This window comes from Oncorhynchus keta, chromosome 28, assembly GCF_023373465.1.
Source record: "Oncorhynchus keta strain PuntledgeMale-10-30-2019 chromosome 28, Oket_V2, whole genome shotgun sequence".
In the NCBI taxonomy this organism is placed as follows: Eukaryota; Metazoa; Chordata; class Actinopteri; order Salmoniformes; family Salmonidae; genus Oncorhynchus; species Oncorhynchus keta.
In genome coordinates this window covers 17342725-17363292 of record NC_068448.1, presented here as the reverse complement: position 1 = coordinate 17363292, position 20568 = coordinate 17342725, and the positions used below count along the sequence as shown (strand labels likewise).

The following is a 20568-nucleotide window of genomic DNA, read 5'->3' as shown; positions in this document are numbered from 1 at the left end:
TATTTTGTTGACTATCATGCCAATGAAAAACAATGAGATCTTATAATTCTTATGTGTTTTATTCTATATAATTCTGTGATGTAATATTTGTTTTAAGTCTAACCAGCAATGCAAGTAAAACTATCTAGAGCTCTTTGTTCATTAATCATCAAGTCTCTAAATGAACTAAAACTAACAGAGCTCTAACATAGAACCTTTATCACTCAAGAGTTGTTTACCTAAGCTAGTAGAAAGAGGAGGGTTAGGGTGGGGTTAACATCCAACATCCAGAGACAGTGTGATTGTGTTTGGGTTTCCTGACTATCTTGAGCCATCACAAAATCAAGAAGGGTGAGTATTAATGAGGTAGAGTAGTACTAATACATACTTTCTGTGAAAAACCCATTGTGAATAGAGTAGTCAATGGCATAATAATTTAAAGTGGAACCACAATGAGATCCATGCTATTGCCAGCTGTCAGAGGAGCTGGGGTGGGGGAGGGGTGAAGCAGTTGCTTTGACATGCATGTACTCTGATGAAAAGAGGAGGAAAGGTGATCAACTGTACTGAGAAAGAATAAAGCATTGGTCTTAACTTTACATTGATTATTAGTAAATACATGTAGAAATCAAGTTTTTTCTAGCTCACCTTGAATAGAATGTATGTTAGTTCACTTCATAGATTTTTCATTTTTCATTCAGTAGATCCCTGTATTTCATGGTTGCATTGTAGGCTATGGTACACTATGGATTGAATTATCATGGTTATTTCTAAACATTTTGGTGTCTTACAATAGGACAAGTATTCAAAATCATAATTTGAATACTTTTTGAGTTTCAATAGTCTACATCTGACCAAAACTAAAATATAACCTGATTTCCAAAAAATATTCAAATGTGTATCTCAAATAAGAAAAAAGGGTTGAATAGCCTAATTACTTTTGCAGTGATAATTTGATATAAATATAAAGCTATAAGGCTATCATTCAATGCTGGAAACACACAGTGACCTGTTGCTGCATAGCACATCATCCCACATGTAGCTGTGAGTTGCAGGTCCCCATCCCCCCTCTCCACACGGTGCTCTGTTCTGTTGCAATGGGAAGTGGAGTGAGAGACTTGTAAAAGTCAACTCTTTGTCTGAACAACATGACGTTGAGACTTTTGCTTAGAACAAAGTTCATAAAACATTGCTATTTTGTTTAGGCCTATTTGCTAACCAACTGTGACTGTCTCAAATGGGAAATTATGTAGGATACAACCAAATGTGTACCATCTCATATACAGAATAGAATAACACTGTTATCTTTCAACAAATAGCCAATAATCTTATCTAGGCCTGCCCTCTAACTTTCAGACCAACTCAATAGGTGACTAACCATCCGCATGACACAACCGCCATTACAATGATTACATTTGGGCAGTCCACCTTGTTATTGTTCTTGTGTTTTGTAATAGATCTACAGATGTTCTGTTACCTTGCTTTCATAAGAGATACATATGTGTGTAATAGATACATATATGTGTGTGCCCCACTATTGTTTATTATGTAATTATGTTACATTGTATTATACATATTACTTTATATAATTATTTACTTTGTCAAAAGTTGCGACCACGTGACTGTTGTCCCTGTTTCGCTTTTGGGGCTGTAGTGCACGCGATACTTCTGTCCCCGATTCGTTGAGCGCGCGCCTCACAATTCAACAGCTCCACATAGCGACTTGCAAACATTGAGTAAGAACAATATGACCGAACATTGTAGGAAAGTGAACAAATTTCGCTAGCTGCTATTATTCATGAATTAGCTAGTTTAGCGACAGGATATAACACGCAGTTTATTTCATTTAGATATATAATTTCGATTAATTGAAAGTATACCTGGGAAGCCTGAATTGGTAGGTATTGGTGAGTTATCTGCAGTTTATATAAAACGAGCGTATTGATTGATTGCTAGCTAACTAAATTAGCTAATGTTATTAAACTATTTCGTAAGATGAACTCAAATGATGGTTAATTAGGATATCTGTTTTATTTCCTACCTTTCACACATTAACTATGTCTTTGCATGTTAAATTAGGAATGTCCGTGCTTGGCTAGCTAGAAAGCTAATTTGCTGAATTTCGTAATGTTTGATAGACACGGGGACAGCAACTTCCTATCAGTGGTTAACTGGCTAACGTTAGTAGGATGTAGCAGAATGAGTTACAGAAGTGACTTGAGTTCTAACTATAAAAAATAATCCAATAGAAAAGCACGATTTATTTTTTATGTGGGACATTAATAACTAGCTAGCTATGTACTTTAAACCTTCACATATTATAGCCTTCTAATTTGGCATGCATTACAGATTCATAACCTTTGGATTAACTCGACGAGTGGCTCATTTGTCTTTTATCACATTGCATGTGTTGGATAACAAATTGGAGACCTGTTTGCATAGCTGATTAAACATCAGTCAAATAACGTGCTACTTTACTATCTTATATACAAATAGGTGGCTGACTGGGATGGGTCACAGAAGACTAATATTTTAAGACTATATTATTTTCTCATGATGTTTGATGACACTTCCTTAGTCGACAACTTCCACTGATTGCCAACACAAGTCATCTTGTCATGGCTTGTTGAACAAATAATGAACACATTCTGCTATTTCAGTATGGAAGTGGAAACCAAAATAGTTAAACTAATATTTCATGATTTAATTTAAATTATAGGCTGTTTGTAGAGACTATCAAACTATTTGTGCAATGCCATAATTTTATTTAGGATGTATTTGTGTATCTAGTTTGTCCATTTATTCCACATTTTATCCAACTGCTAAAAATATAACCACAAGCCAAGGATTTGCATTAATGGCAAACTGTCAAATGATGTGTTAAATATGTAGCCATGTGCAATAAAATGATGCATTCTTCACAGTACTATATGCTAAGAGGAAATTAATCTCATATTCAGTTTCAATTTGAGAACTAAATGTCCTTGTTATTTGAGGTAGCTTGGTGCCTTTTAGCATTCATAGGCCTCACCTTGCCATAATGATAGGTCTGTGCTCTCTGGGATCCTTGGGATGTCCCTATCCCATTGAAGTTGAAATATAAAATGGTTAAGGGTAGGGGTTAAGGTTAGGATTTAGGGTAGGGATGACCCAAGGATCCCCGGATAGCACTATTCCATGATGATACTACATTAGCCTAACCTTTTCCTTGTTATTTTGTGTTTTACAGGAATCTACCTACTAAGACCTAACTCCCCTGGATGAATCACTGACAATCTTCCACATTGATATTCAGAAACGTCATCCAGTAACTCCTTACTTGTAGAATACATAAGTATATAGATCAATTGCACAACTTTTGAGGAAATGCCAACTCACCTGTTGCCATATGTGGAAAGTCCAGATGGACTTGGACAAGACGTTCTAAATATTAGTAGTGGTGCTAGCATGCCAGGGTCTGGCTCCAGCATGACTCCTCACAGTGCCACCATCACTAACAAAGCTGAGGCTCAGCCCGAGGGAAGCCTGCTGGAAGCCCTGGACTGTATGTTTTGTGACCAGACCTTCACACACCAAGATGACCTGGGCCCACACGTCCTGACCCAGCACCCCACAACACTGTTTGAAACGACAGTTCTGCGTGTGGAGGCAGAGTTCTTGATCCCAGGTGAAAGGGCCCGGACCAAACCCAGGTTGCCATCTGTGAAGGAGGTGGTATTTGGCTGCGTTGTGTGTGATCAGGCCACAGAGGGTGCCAGTGAGCTGGAGAGCCACATGAGGACACACAAGGACTGTTTCACATTTCACTGTAACTTTTGTGGCCGGCGGTTCAAAGAACCCTGGTTTCTCAGGAACCATATGAGGTTCCATAAGGCTAAGGCCCAGCAGAACCTGGATGGTCCAGTTATTATCAATGAAGTCATCCAAGACCAAGTCCCAGAGCCCGTAATCACCCCTTATAAAATGTGCTTTACCTGTGGCTTCTTTTTTCCCGATAAACACCATTTGGTGGAACACAGCAAAGTACATAGTAAAGAATTAGAGGCTGATGAAAACAGAGAGAAGGGTAGACAGGAAGATCCCCTCAGTCAACAAGGTTTTTTACAGGTACTCAACCTTCGCCCCCTCTCTGAGAAAAGTACTATACCAGAGAGATCTTCAAGGTGGATTGCCCAACTAGACCCTTTCAACACCTACCAGGCCTGGCAACTTGCCACCAAGGGAAAGATAGCAGTTTGTCCAAGTATGGCTAAAGATCTAGGCCTAATCCAAGACCACAGCTCTAACAACGAGGACTCTGGCTCAGATAAAGAACTGACAAACATCTGGTCAGAAGGCCAAGAAGGTGACAACAAGTGTGTTAAAGCCAACTTGGGTAGAGAACTGAGATCCAGACAGACTGCTGGAGAGACCCCATCATCAGAACCTGATCAGAAGTCAAGTCGAAATGACAAGCCGACGCACTGTGAGGACTGTGGGAGGACATTCAGGACGTACCACCAGCTTGTTCTCCACTCCAGGGTGCACAAGAGGGAGAGGGGTGAGGCGGAGAGCCCCACCGCCTTCATTGATGGCAAGCTCTCCAGAGCAGGGTCCCCCAAAGAAGAGGGGTCTGAAGAAGGGTCAGATGACGGAGCACCGGGAGATGCCTTATTTTCAGGTAAATACAGCAACTTAATGTTTAAGAAACAACCATTTGTTTTGTAATGATGAATGGTGGATTTACAGTTTTTCCCAATTGTTAACACACGTTTGCTGAAACTACATCTTCGGTACTCAAAACTCTGATCACAAAACAGTTAGCCAATTTCCCCAAACCCCACAGACATCTTCCAAAATGAAACACAGAAATCAACATCATGTACTCCCTGCTCAAAATGAAACTCTGCTTACAAATGAGAAAAAAAATAATCAAATGAATCTAACTTAGTGACAACCAAGATCACACTGACATATTCAACACACTGTCTAGGGATGCACGATATATCGGTGAACATTTCCGAATCAGCCAATATTAGCTAAAAATGCCATCATCGGTATCGGTTCGATGTTAAAAACCGATGGCATAGCTACCGTGCATACCTATGTAATATTATATTTAACCATTTTAGAGTGATTTAAAAATAAAAAAATAATAAAAAAAGATTTGTCAGTGCATTATGTAAATGTTTTGCTGATAGTGGTTCAGCGTAATTATGTAATAACGGCACGTAAATTTTGCGCGACACGTGCAACACAGCATTCCAAACCTAGCCCACACAATGTCTGCTGTGTGGATCGAGCAGTCAACAAGTCGAGCAGTCATTTGAAAGAGTAAGGAAAATTCAGCGAGACAACTCAAAGGCGAAATCCATTAACTCCAAGATAATGGAATTCATTGCCCTTGACATTCAAACGTGGGTGATGTTTGCTTTCGCAGACTGGTCAAGCACCGGTACACACTACCATGTGTACTATTTTTCAGATGTTGCCGTACCGGAGTTACACAGTAATAGTGTCACTGCTATTGGAGTCACGATATACATACTATGGAATACCGTTTGGGTCTTTGCGTGTCAAACAAGATAAGAGTAGCACTGTCAAAGCTGTACAAAAGTCTGCAAACACCGGCTACAAATGATGTTTAAAATACCGCGTTGGTAATAAAGCATTATTTGTTCGACTGCAACTAGCTAGCTTTAGCTTGGTACCTAGCTAGCACCAATATAACCAGCCTGAAAACAATGACCGGTCAAAACTGCAGTCATTTTCATTATTCTTAGCAATGATTTAGGAATCCTTGTAAGTATTAGCAAGGTTCCCACTTGTTGTTTGCCTATTGGATTTTTACTTAAATAGCTAGCCATCTACTTAACCCTGTTGCCTAAAGCTAACATTATAAGCAGCCAGCTAGCTTCACATCTGGCTAGTGAGACACAACCAGACCGGGTTATGTGTTGTGAAGCTAGCCACATTAAGGATTAGGCACAATAGTGGAATTTACAGTTTGCCTTTAAAATAAAAGTGTGTCATTGACAGTGATGCAGATGAATACATATAGTACAATTATGCCACACTTCGCTTTTGAAAGCTAACCGCAAATCCACTATTGTGGCTAATCCTTATTGTGGCTAGCCTCACATAGATGGGTCCGGCCATTAATCAAGTAAGAACTGTCTTATAAATTAGGGTTATTTTAGATGACACCTAGCTATATACTTAGCTTGCTAACTATAGCTACTGAAATGGATTATGTCGTGTTATTTGACGTGTATCTTTTTTGACACGCAAAGACACAAACGGTGTTCCATAGAAATCCTGATTGAGAATGAAACAACTGAACAAATGAACAACGAAACAGCACAGCAAGTAAGTGAAAGAAATCGGTTTTGATGATGTTTTACTGGTAATGGGTACATATGTAAATGCCAACAAAATTAGTTTTTGATCAGTGTAGTGTGTGTAACCTTTATTTAACTCTGCAAGTCAGTTAAGAACAAATTATTATTTACAATGACGCCCCGGACGACGCTGGGCCAATTGTGTGCCGCCCTATGGGACTCCCAATCACGGCCGGATGTGAGACGGCCTGGATTCGAACCAGGGACTGTAGTGACGCCTCTTGCGCTGAGATGCTGTGCCTTAGACCTCTGCGTCCGTGTGTGTGTGTTAGCTATTTAACTGTACTAGAATGCTTAAGGCTGCTAAAATCTTAAATATTGGTTATCAGTATTGCTCTTTTTGGCAAGGAAAATATTGGATATCGGTTTCGGCAAAAAATTTAATATTGGTGCATCACTACTACTATCAGAACCTATTTCAGTGTAAAGACTAATAATTTGTTACAGTATATTGTGTATTGTTTGTGTTTTCTCAAACAAGAAAGGAACACAAATGCAAGATGTGGGCTATGGTTGATAAGCTCACTCTGATGTTGTGGAAGATGGCAGGGTTTTCAATAATCTGTTGGATTTCCCTGCAGTTTTATGGCATTATTTTCAACTACTATTTGCACAATAGCAGCCTCTTGTTCGTCTGTAAATAGACGTGTTTTACCACCACGTGGTTGTCATCTTTCATTTCTACAAAAAAATATAATACACTACAGTAATACAGTATACAACATAATCATGTTACAAAGTAGTATAGCCCCCAATTTCATACAAACAGTACATGAAACATACATTCAGTACATGAAACATTGACTTTGTTTCTCCTTACAGTATGTATTGGAATCTACAGTCTTTACCGTGCTTTATGTTGTACTACTGTCAAGTAGTAGATAGGGTCCTGAAAAGGGGACTGTTCTTTTTTTGCTGAGTTTACCTGTCTTTCAATGATAATTTGTAAAAATCAAAATAACTTCACAGATCTTCATTGTAAAGGGTTTAACCTCACTAGGGTATGTGGGAAGCTAGCGTCCCACCTGGCCAACAGCCAGTGAAATTGCAGAGCGCCAAATACAAATACAGAAATACCCATTATAAAAATTCAGAAAACATACAAGTATTTTACATAGGTTTAAAGATGAACATCTTGTGAATCCAACCACAGTGTCAGATTTCAAAAAGGCTTCACGGTAAAGGCATACCTTATGATTATTTGAGAACAGCGCCCAGCAGACATCATTACAAACAGTAACCAGCCAAGTAGAAGAGTTACACAAGTCAGAAATAGAGATACAATTAATCACTTACCTTTGATCTTCATATGGTTGCACTCAGAAGACATTCATTTACTCAATAAATGTTTGTTTTGTTCGATAAAGTCTCTCTTTATATCCAAAAACCTCAGTTTTGTTCGCATGTTTTCTTCAGTAATCCACAGGCTCAAACGCAGTCACAACAGGCAGACAAAAAAATCAAAGTTGTATCTGTAAAGTTCATAGAAACATGTCAAACGATGTTTATATTCAATCCTCAGGTTGTTTTTAGCCTAAATAATCGATAATATTTCAACCGGACAATAACGTCGTCAATATAAAAGGTTAACAAGAAAGGCACTCTCTCGGTCGCGCGCATGAAAAAGCTCTGTGACACTGCATGGTCCACTCATTCAGACTGCTCTCACTCCCTCATTTTTCAGAATACAAGCCTGAAACAATTTATAAAGACTGTTGACATCTAGTGGAAGGCATAGGAACTGCAATTTGAGTACTAAATAAATGGATACTGTAATGGCATTGAATAAACTACAAAACAAAAAATAATCCTACTTCCTGGATGGATTTTTCTCAGGTTTTCGCCTGGCAAATCAGTTATGTTTTACTCACAGACACTATTTTAACAGTTTTGGGAACTTTAGAGTGTTTTCTATCCATAATCTACCAATTATATGCATATATATTCTGGGCCTGAGTAGCAAGCAGTTTAATTTGGGCACGCTTTTCATCCAAAATTCCAAATGCTGCCCCTTAGCCTAGAGAAGTTAAACACGGTTTCCCATGCTTGTTCAATGAACCATAACAATTAATGAACATGCACCTGTGGAACGGTCGTTAAGACACTAACAGCTTACAGATGGTAGGCAATTAAGGTCACAGTTATGAAAACTAAAGAGGCCTTTCTACTGACTCTGAAAAACACCAAAAGAAAGATGCCCAGGGTCCCCTTAGGCATGCTGCAAGGAGGCAAGAGGACTGCAGATGTGGCCAGGGCATTAAATTGCAATGTCCGTACTGTGAGACGCCGAAGACAGCGCTACAGGGAGACAGGACGGACAGCTGATCGTCCTTGCAGTGGAAGACCACGTGTAACAACACCTGCACAGGATTGGTACATCCGAACATCACTCCATCAGTGCTCAGACAGTCCGCTATAGGCTGAGAGAGGCTGGAGTGAGGGCTTGTAGGCCTGTTGTAAGTTCTCACCAGACATCACCGGCAGCAACGTCTCCTATGGGCACACACCCACCGTCGCTGGACCAGACAGGACTGGCAAAAAGTGCTCTTTACTGACGAGTCGCGGTTTTGTCTCACCAGGGGTGATGGTCAGATTCGCGTTTATTGTTGAAGGAATGAGCGTTACACCGAGATCTGTACTCTGGAGCCGCATCGATTTGGAGGTGGAGGGTGTGTCATGGTCTGGGGCGGTGTGTCACAGCATCATTGGACTGAGCTTGTTGTCATTGCAGGCAATCTCAACGTTCGTTACAGGGAAAACGACATCCTCCCTCATGTGGTACCCTTCCTGCAGGCTCATCCTTCATGACCCTCCAGCATGACAATGCCACCAGCCATACTGCTCGTTCTGTGCATGATTTCCTGCAAGACAGGAATGTCAGTGTTCTGCCATGGCCAGCGACGAGCCCGAATCGAAATCCCATTGAGCACGTCTGGGACCTGTTGGATCGGAGGGTGAGGGCTAGGGCCATCTTGTTATGTTCATACAAATATTTACACATGTTAAGTTGGCTGAAAATTAACGCTGTTGACAGTAAGAGGACGTTTCTTTTTTTGCTGAGTTTATGTACTGGAGACATTGGACCTATTCTCATTTTGGAACGTCCAGATAATAGATGCTACGGTGAAGCGGCTCAGATTGGCCTGCACTCTCTGCCCAGTCTCTCCCAAGGTCAAACCACATTTGCCTGAATTTCGTCAGAGATTACTCTCCTTGTTCCTGATTTTCCTACACCTATACACCTACCCCCACCTCTACCTGTAAAGTGTAAAAGTGATCAATTGGTAATTGAGCTTAGCTTGTTGAACAGTGTTGCTTTTCACTTGCACACAAGATTTTAGTTGTGAAGATCATGCCAAAGATAGATAATTGTGTTATTTTGCCAAATGTTTGTAAAATTGCAATCTCAGTGTAAGACAAAACATGTGCCAGTACTATTCCAATTTGTAAAAATTGGGAAAAAACAGGTTATGCAAATCCACTTGCTTCACACAAGTTTTTGTAAGTAGACTATTTAATTTCTTCACATGACCCAATCTCCTGTTTTTGTTTTCTCTACAGATAAAAGTGAAGATGGATTTGATCAAATGAAGGTGAAACATCTTGTGTCCTCCAGGGAGTGTAGTTACTGTGGCAAGACATTCCGTTCCAGCTATTACCTCAACATTCACCTCAGGACCCATACAGGTAAACATTATGTAATGCTGGGAAGCCTGATTTGTTATTTATGGTCCTACATGGATATTGATTACTGCATTGTTGGGTTTAGAGCTTGCAAGAAAGCCATTTCACTGTACTTGTGCATGTGACATTGGAACTTGAAATAGGCTGCACAATTGGGAAATGTAAGTTGAGATTTATAGCTGTTATTTGGCTCTAAGGTTTAACATGAAGTTGGATGGGCTTACTCTGAGTGCTAGAGGTGTAACTGTACTGAACCGTTCGGTAATGGGACCTCGATTTGGTCCGCACTGTGAACCCGAATGAATACATACAACATTAAGTAAACACAAGGCTTATAGGCTATTCCGAAGCTGCGTTGTATGCCTCTTGAGTAAATCGCTTTGTAATAAAAATTACAATCTTAATTGCTGTATTTCAGGCTGTCCTTTTGAGGCGCAACCAGGAACTAGTTATGTTCTTTTGTAAGAAAACAGCATAGGCCTATACAATTTCTGAACAATGTTTATATATTGATTTCATACACATGTTGCACTTTATTTTAGTGTTGTTGATGAGTAATCATTTAAGAAAATGCAAAGTGAAATGTTGGTATTCCTGATTGTGCTCTCATCAGGCATTACATGAACAAAGATGGAATCAGGAATAAACCGAAATGAACTACAGTAACTGTTGTGGTTTAATTTTCCCGTTAACCGTACCGTGACCCCAAAACCGCAATATGTACCAAACCATTACACCCCTGTTTTCTGTATGTATTACTTTCAGCATTTAATTAATCTGAAGACTGTATTTGCTGTTAGGATCATATTATGCTTATGCAATTCTTATGTCTTTCAGGTGAAAAACCATACAAATGTATATACTGTGACTATGCTGCAGCCCAGAAAACCTCACTGAGATATCACTTAGATAGACGTCACAAGGACAAACCTTACACTGACATCCCCAATAAGCCTGTGATATCTGTGCCATCTCCCAGTGAGAAAGAATTGACCAGAAACAGAGATGACAAACGGGTCCCCAACCGATCCAAACTGTGGCCAACTCCCAATGTCAGGCCTGCAACCAAACCTTGTGCCATTATGAAACCAGAGGATAGATTTAATAGCATCGGTGTCAAGATTGCCAGCCCACTTGCTCAAGTGAATGCTGAGTATGGGAAATTGATTTCTACGGCTGCTTACTCTTCTTCTGCACACATAAAATGCCCCGTACCTGTTAACCTGAAGATGGAAGGACAGGAGACAAAACACCCCGTACCTGTTAACCTGAAGATGGAAGGACAGGAGACAAAACACCCCGTACATGTTAACCTGAAGATGGAAGGACAGGAGACAAAACACCCCGTACATGTTAACCTGAAGATGGAAGGACAGGAGACAAAACACCCCGTACATGTTAACCTGAAGATGGAAGGACAGGAGACAAAACACCCCGTACATGTTAACCTGAAGATTGAAGGACAGGAGACAAAACACCCTGTACCTGTTAACCTGAAGATGGAAGGAAAGGAAATAAATGATGAGGGCTTCAGCGCCCCATTAAATTTGTCCTTAAAAGTTTCACTTTCCATCTCCGCCACCCTAATACCAAGGAATGTGTTGATTTCCAATGCCTGTTCGTCCTGTGCCTTCAGCACTATGTACCCAGAGGTCCTGCTCATGCACAAGAAGCTGCTTCACAAGGAGAAGTCTGACATAACTAAGAAGAACAGAAGTCTAAAACTGAAGCGTTATACTGGCTGCCCCCCTGCCCTTGAGGGCAAAGATGTCACCCTGCTGCCTCTTGTAGATCGGAGACACCCTCGCCGGACCAAATCCCCAACCCCTCAGTCTCCTGGAAAACGTACAGGAAAGACTCACCCCTCCAACCCTCATGGGCCTAAACAGTCTATCACCAATGAACCCCGGAAGGCGATGGGAGCCCTTGGCCTGGACAATCAGCGGTACAGGATGATGATGATGCCGCCTACCACCAGCCAGGGACAATCCAGGTTTACAGAGCCAGCAGAACAATCCAATACCAATGGTAGAAAATATAGCAAACCTGTAATGGAGAGACCGAGGCAGAGCCCATCGGACAGCAGAGTGGCAAGCGGCTTAAGAAGCGGTCCTGTGAGGAGCGGTAGTGTTGTAATCTGGCCCTCAGATGCTGCCAGGCTATGCCTCTCCAGCCAGTTCGGTAGTCTTCTCCCAATGGACTTTGGTGGTGAACCTTCCAGTAAGAGGCAGAGATTCTCTGTGCTCCCCGGAAGGGAAACGGACACTGTTGATACTGGCTTTAGGATGGAGGACAGGTACAACAGACTGCTTCCCTCAGGAAGAAATGTAGCCTCTCCCTCTCACAGGCTGCAAGCCTATGCCCCAGTCAAAGTGCCCAACCCTCCAGCCTCTGCAAGCAGCAGCAGCATGGAGACTGACTGGAATATGATCAACATCCTCCGTTCCTATACCCCCAGTGACCTGGCCTCCCTCTACCATCCCACTGTGGCTAACCCCAGTCATGGAGTGCAGACAAACCCAAGAGGTATGAGCTAAAAGCTTTATCTTATGTATTTTCTACACGTTTGAAATTAATTCATCCCATTTTCATGATGTTAGTGTAGTTGTAAATGTCGTGGGGTTCCGTATTAGAGTTGGACAGCTATATCATATTGCCATTATTACGGTTTGTATCAAACTTACTTTAGGGTTACTCCTAATATTGTCCTTCTCCTCTTCCTAGGGAGTAGGCCATTACTCTACCCAGCTAGTATGCTACAGAGGAGAGCCTATTCCAGACCCATCAGTAATGAATGCAGTGGACCCACTGACGAAAGGGCTTAACAGTTCTAATGGTATGCTATTGTTCTGGTTGACTTCACCGGTCATGGTGTAAGTAACTTTGTCTTAAGTTCTGTGTTGAGATAAATATAATACATTTGATAGCCGTACGTAGGTTTGAAATACACTGAGAAGTTGCTACAATCATCTTTTGAGAGTTTACCTGGAGGAAAGGCCTGACCCATAAATGACCTACCCCCACTGATCTATACACATCCATCAAATATAACAGCTGAGGTAGTTGACAAATGACTGTTTGAATATCATATTGTTATGGTCGCACTAGATAAAACATGTATAAATGAGAAGTGTTAAGAGGAAGTTACCTTTTGTTTATTAATACGCTGGTCTGTCTAATATGACATACAGTCAGCAATCAAAGGACCATGTTTTTGTCAAAGCACTGATGTTGGGTAGGGTTTTATCTGACCTACAGCTTGAGTTCTTAGTTTACAAAACAAAAGCTGTATCTTGCCTCAAACTCAATTTATAGACTGTTGACGCTCATAGTAGGCAGTTATTTTTGTGATGATATGAAGCTGCAGTAGCTATCATGTCTACTATTGAGCCAGTTCATTTTGGAGAGTTGGGAGCAACATGTCTGTGCCTATAAGTAGTAGTTATTCACTGGATAAACATGATCAGAGCCTGAAGCCAGGGATTCCTGCTACTGGGTATTATGTGAAATGTACATAGAAAAGGCTGCTGGTTCTGTTCTGCCTATGGATTCCTCACAACTGACTATGTTGTAACAGTGGTAAAACATGGACCGAATATCTGAGGGATTCCAGTTTTTGTGCGCACGAATACTGTTCAGATGTTTCTTTTTTTAGATCAACTGTTTTTCCAAACGGTATTCAGGACTCTGTTCATGTCATGCAGGATCTTAAGATAGTCTTTTGCCTCAGGTTGGATTGTGTTAACTTGTCTGCCTGCTTTGTCACAGGCTTTTCTGAAGCTGTGGTCTACTTGTTGATTCTGTATATAAGTCAGGGAGAGCAGAGTGAATGCCTTACTGCAGGAATTGCTCAACATTGTACACTGAAAAAACAATTGTCTCAGGTTTCAGAACTCAATTTGAGCTCTATGATTCTACTTAATTTATGCATTAACTGTTACAAATTAATGCACATGGTGTAGGAAGCGTTCTGATATTTTCAAGCAATTTGGGCACACCAGACCTCTGTTATTTCATATTTTTGCTGTTATAATTAAGGTGTTATTTATTTCTGTACATTTTTTGTTTGTTTTCTGTGTGTGCAATGTAAAAAGTGAAATATCGCTCAAGAGTTGTATGACTATCACCATGAGTCAATGACATTTGGGGCATAGACGAGTAGTGTTATAATATTTGTTTCTGCTGTTTGAAAATGTCTACAGGTATCTTTCCAAGTCTTACTATAGGCCTACCACCTTCCTGTTTATATAACCTTGAAACAACTTTTGAGACTTTTTTTTTTTTTTTCGTCATTGGAAATGTACAGTTTCAGACTTCTGCTTTCATAAGCAAATGGTTATTAAGTTATCATTTAAATCTAAGTTTGGTTTATGTATTAGCCTAGGTAATTATTGTGACGGATACTGGACTTAACCTGGTTAGTTGAATTTACTCCTATTTGAGATGCAATGCTATGTCTGCCTATGCTGCTCTACAGTACTTTATACAGTGATTTCACCCAGTGTGGTTTACGTTCGCCTAATAAATGATAGCCATGTCAATACACGCATTCATTTTTTTCTTCAGTTTTCACTTTTCTATGTTGTGATCTCATTGTTTGGTATTTTGACTTAGATCAAGTGTAATTGTTGTCTTGAGTAGAGGGATCCAATGAACATTCACACTCAGACCTTCAGTCTGCAGAAATGAAAAACGTTGGTTAAATATCACTGCAATTGATGTACAAATCATTTGACATTTTTGAAAATGTGTATCATTTTTGTAATTGTTTACATGAGCATAGTGTTTTTGTCATACATTGTGTACAGTGTTGAGAAATTGCCATATCTTCTGTTACATCTTAGTCCATGTACAGGTAACTGCCAAAACAATGGAAACACTTGAGTAAACGAGGGATACAAAGTATATTGAAAGTGAGTGCTTCCACATGTTACTTCTGAGTTAAGTATGCAATTAACATACTATGATTAATGTAATTATTTTTGCTACCATGCCTATGCCCTCATAGGATGACAATGCCCCCATCCACAGGGGAAGAGTAGTTACTAAATGGTTTGATGAGCATAACAACTATGTAAACCATATACCACGGCTGTCTCAGTCACCAGATCTCAACCCAAATGAACACTTAGGGGAGAAGAGCGACGCCTGAGACTGCGTTTTCCACCACCATCAACAAAACAGCAAATTATGGAATGGTGTTACATCCTGACAGAGTTGTAGACACTTGTAGAATCTATTCCAAGGTGCATTGAAGCTGTTCTGGCTTGTGGTGAACCAATGCCCTATTAAGGCATGCGCAGACCAGCTGGTGTGTTTACGGACCTATTCAATCTCTCCCTATCCCAGAATGCTGTCCCCACATGCTTCAATATGGCCACCATTGTTCCTGTACCCAAGAAGGCAAAGATAACTGAACTAAATGACAACTGCCCCGTAGCACTCACTTCTGTCATCATGAAGTGCACCCTAGACCCACTTCAGTTTGCATTCTGCCCCAACAGGTCCACAGACGATGAAGTTGCCATCACACTGCACTCTGTCCAATCTCATCTGGACAAGAGGAATACCTATGTAAGAATGCTGTTCATTGACTACAGCTCAGCATTCAACACCATAGTACACTCCAAGCTCATCAAGCTGGAGGAAAACAACCTCCCACTCAACATGAACAAAACAAAGGAGATGATTGTGGACTTCAGGAAACAGAGGGAGCACCCCCATATCCACAACGAAGGGACAGCAGTGGAGAAGGTGGAAAGTTGAGTTCCTCGGCGTACACATCACAGACAAACTGAAATGGTCCACTCACACAGACAGTATGGTAAAGAAGGCACAACAGCGCCCCTTCAACCTCAGGAGGCAGTAGAAATGTGGTTTTTCACCCAAAACCTGACAAACCTTTACAGATGCACAATTGAGAGCATCCTGTCGTGCTTTATCACAACCTGGTACGGCAATTACACCACCATCAACTGCAAGGCTCTCCAGAGGGTGGTGCGGTCTGCACAATGCCTCACCAGGGGCAAACTACCTGCCCTCCATGACACCTACATCACCCGATGTCACAGGAAGGCCATCAGACTGCTAAACAGTAATCACTAACTCAGAGTCTGCTGCCTACACAGAGACCCAACACTGGCCACTTTAATAAATGGATCACTAGTCACTTTAAACAATGCCACTTTAAATAATGCTTACATATCTTGCATTACTAATATATGTATGTACTGTATTTTATAATCTAGAAGAAAAAGAAACGCACACCTATTAAGACGAGGTGATGGCTAGCGGAGTAGAAACTTGAAAATAAAAGAGAGCCGCACACTCTTGGAGCTCAGATGCAAAAATGTAATACCAACGTTTCGACAGCCAAGCTGTCTTCATCAGGGTATAATCACAAACACTGCGGGATGACTCGTTTATATCGTGTCAAAAGACACAGGTGTCTGTAATCATGGCCAGGAGTGGCCTAATATCATTGGTTAATAGTCAAATATTAAAATGTCATACAATAAACAGCATACAAACAAATGGATAGCATACGATCATATATTAATTTGACTATAAAAGTTTACACACAATTACAATGGCAAAGTCACAATAATCACAAGAATGGTTTCAGATCAAAGTCTACGTTGAGACCGAAGGGCTCAAGGGTCTTTAAATTAAAGATCCAGGCAGCCTCTCGTTTTAACAATAAATTATCAAGGTCACCCCCTCTCCTAGGGAGGGTGACATGTTCGATGCCAATATAACGCAGAGACGAAATCGTGTGTCCTGCCTCCAAGAAGTGGGCCGCAACTGGATAAGTAAAGTTTTTACACCTAATGGTGCTACGATGCTCTGAGATACGTACTTTTAATTCGCGCTTTGTTTTACCTACATAATGTTTACCACAAGGACAAGTTATAAGATAAATAACTGCCTTAGTGGAGCACGTAATAACACCTTTTATTGGGATCGATTTCCCTGTTTGTGGGTGTTTGAAGGATCTACATTTATAAGTGCCATTGCATTGAGCACAGCCATTACATTTGTAATTTCCATCCAGTAGGGGCGCAAATAGACGTTGTTCAGGAATATCTTGGGGTGATAAATCAGAGTTTACCAATTGGTCTCTGAGATTTCTGCTCGGCGAGAATACGACCAAGGGAAGGTCGGAAAACACATTACCGAGACTATCATCGGATTTTAGGATGTGCCAATGTTTGTGAACAATTCCCTTAATTTGTTCAGAGCACTTTGAATAGCGGGTAGTTAAAACGCAAGAATGCGTCTTTTTGCGAGACTGACCTTGAAAAAGGCCATGTCTCGTTTTGTTTTGAATTTTCTCAATGGCAATATTAATCTGATCATTCTTGTAGCCTCTCTCCTTGAACTTTCTTTGCGTCTCAGCCATATTTCTGTCGAAATCGGACTGTTTTTTGCAAATTCTTTTGATTCGACAGAATTGGCTGTAGGGCAAACTATTTTTTAAGGGAAGTGGGTGACAACTATCAGCCCTCAACAAACTGTTACAATCAGTATGTTTCCTGTAAAGATCAGTGTATAGAACATTATCTTCACACAAGATCAGAAGATCAAGAAAACTGATTCGACGTGTATCAGATTGCATAGTAAATCTCAGATGCTCAGAACAGGAGTTAAGAAAAGCATGGAACGCCTTGAGCTGTTTTGCATCACCCCTCCATAGAACAAAAATCAATATACCGTTTCCAAATAATAATGTGAGGCATGAAAACATTTTTGAGAGGATTGAAAATAGACTGTTTCTCCATGTAACCCACATACAAATTAGCATAGTTAGGAGCCATGGGGGATCCCATAGCAGTCCCTTTAGTCTGAATAAAGAAATCATTTAGAAACATGAAATAGTTATGCGTGAGTACTATTTCCGCCACTGTATTTTATACCATCTATTGCACCTTGCCTATGCCGCTTGGCCATCGCTCATCCATATATTTATATGTACATATTCTCATTCACCCCTTTTAGATTTGTGTGTATTAGGTAGTTGTGGCGGAATTGTTAGATTACTTGTTAGATATTACTGCACTGTCAGGACTAGAAGCACAAGCATTTTACTACACTCGCATTAACATCTGCTACCCATGTGTATCTGACCAATAAAATTGGATTTGATTGTATGTTGGTGTTTCCTTTATTTTGGCAGTTACCCGTACTTTGGTTTGTTCATTGTCTGGATAATGTTTTAACTGCAAGTAAACGCCAGAGGGCAGTGTATACAAACTCGAGTGCAGCAACATGGAGGTAGGTGGTGTTTCTGTGCTGTGTGGATGCTGTACATTCTCATCTTTATACAATCAATGATTCTGATAGACTGGTGCAGGAATGCTTACCTGCACATCTTTGATTTGTGTCTGTTATTAGGGATGTGTTGATGCAGGGTGACATGTTTTGGATAATAAAAGGGTTGTGAAGTAGTTTGGCCATCCGTAAATGTAAACAGTGTATATAATTGTGTAGATTGGTGGTGTATTCCTATGTTAAGATGGTTGTACATTGTATACCGTCAATGGGTTGTGTACTTTAGATTGAGAAACCATACAATAGCACACCATTGACTGTCACTGGCCTAGCATCAGAATCATGAGAAAAGGAAGAGAGACTGACAAAGCGTATCAAATTGTGCATTCTGTCAACACTAAATTACAAGGGACAGTCTCTACCACATTGAACACTTTTTCCCCTTATTTTTGAGTTCACCACATCTGTTTGCTGTTTGTTCCCCAGAGCCAGTGCTCTGTAATCTATTGCATTAGTTCACATTAGTGCATAATATCGCCCATGGGCCTTGGTAATCATAAACGCAAAATGAGCATTTCACTAAGCATCACCCTCAGATCCTTCACACTGTGGAAAACCAAGTGCAGAAAGAGGACGGAAAAAGACTTCATCTGATGACACACTTCCTGTTCCGAACACTCCAACTCACACGGATACTCTTGTAAATATGTTTCACTTTTCAAAACTCGCTGAAGGGTTTCTTGTTTAAAAAAAAGTCACAGTAACAAGCAAATATATAGGACCACTTTGTATTTTTCTATCTGTTTGCGGCCATTATATTGTTTCAGCATAGTTCAAGCATGTGAATGTTGTTGATTTAAAATATATATTTTTTTACATAGACGGTTACACAGTTAACATTCAACAAAACTACCACATCACCTTGTTTGAGCTTGTTTATGTAGCCAGAAAGCAGGTGACCCTCCTGAACTTTTGACATATCATCAGATCATTGTCATTCAATTTATGACATTGCTACATCATTCTGATCTCTAAAAGCCATTGCCTGTTCTATGATGGATTTTTAGATATACCCCTTTTCCTAACAAGGTCTGATAACTGTGAGACTGGAGACTACTGTGTGCCAGGGCTGGCTCCCCTGAGATTGTTAGACCCATATCCACTGGGGCTGTCATATTCACAAGAGCCCTTTCTTTTGCTGATACAGGGATCTGGTGCAGAGCTTCCTATGTAACCTACCACATAATGGATGGTATACCAAGTACTATAGTGAAAGCGGTAACACTAGCCATCTGTATGTTCAACAACATTTAGTTTACAAGCTATTGTTAGAAAGCTGCATTATTTAATTGACAATACAAAACTGCATTGCTCTAAAATAGCTACATTTATTGTACAATTGAGTGTTGTTTAAACACCTCAATCTAATATCCATTTTATGATTATATTCATCCATATAGAAAGCATTTCGGATTCAATATCCATGAGTTGGCTACTGCATCTAGTAAGCCCATTTTGAAAGTTTAGATGCCTCTTTTGTGTCAACTTCTATTTGTTTTTCATGATGATTTCATCATGTTTGCTTTTTCTTACATGGAGTTTCAGTCAGCAGCCAGTTTAGTCCACAATTCAATACCCAATGTTCTTTCTCGCCGACGTTAACTGTCATTCACCTTTACATTTAGTTTTGTAAGAAAAACATTATTGGTGGAATTTCTCTGTTTCATATTCAGGCCAAATTCTTCTCAACCAAAGAAGAACGGCAGACAGACAGATACAGTAACGCAAATGGTGCTTAGTACAGTAGCCTAGCATTACAGTAGTAGCCTAGAATTACAGTAATAGCCTAGTAGTAGCCTAGCAATACAGTAATAGTGGTATCATCATCTTCTTTGTGCTGCAATGGATTTCTTCTACTCATTCAAAATGTAAACCTCACATTAGTCTCTCTCTGTGTAAGTGTCTTTCCTCTTTATTTTCACTATCGTCGTCACTCATCATTGTCCTCTCCCGATTGTCAACTTGCATGAATTAGCAATTGGGCCAGCCGAGCAGACGCACACTGTCAATTGTTGCCTATCCTGTCAGAGCTTGAGTCCGAGAGTCTGCAGTCGTGTCTGTGATTGCTTAACATCGTCATTACATCCCTCTGAGGAAGAGGAACAATGTAATGGTTCCCACACCAAAAGCCCCTGGCCTCAGCAAAGGGATGGATTTGGGTGTCTGGAGAGAATGGGGGCAATATGGAGAGAAC

At 40.4% G+C, this 20568-nt stretch overlaps 1 protein-coding gene across 3 annotated transcripts; it reads left to right on the top strand.

The window, feature by feature from the left end:
- The first annotated feature begins 1624 nt into the window (after positions 1-1624).
- LOC118360739 (zinc finger protein 217-like) lies at positions 1625-14841 on the top strand. Of its 3 annotated transcripts, none has more exons than XM_035740094.2 (5): positions 1625-1715; positions 3209-4639; positions 9921-10046; positions 10881-12569; positions 12768-14841. In XM_035740094.2, the coding sequence occupies exons 2-5, from the start codon at positions 3346-3348 to the stop codon at positions 12866-12868; spliced, it is 3210 nt and encodes a 1069-aa protein (XP_035595987.2). In that variant the 5' UTR covers positions 1625-1715; positions 3209-3345; the 3' UTR covers positions 12869-14841. The 3 variants fall into 3 exon arrangements, with proteins under 3 accessions (XP_035595987.2, XP_035595984.2, XP_035595986.2); XM_035740091.2 differs by having other exon boundaries at positions 1661-1876; XM_035740093.2 differs by having other exon boundaries at positions 1661-1886.
- The last annotated feature ends 5727 nt before the right edge of the window (positions 14842-20568 follow it).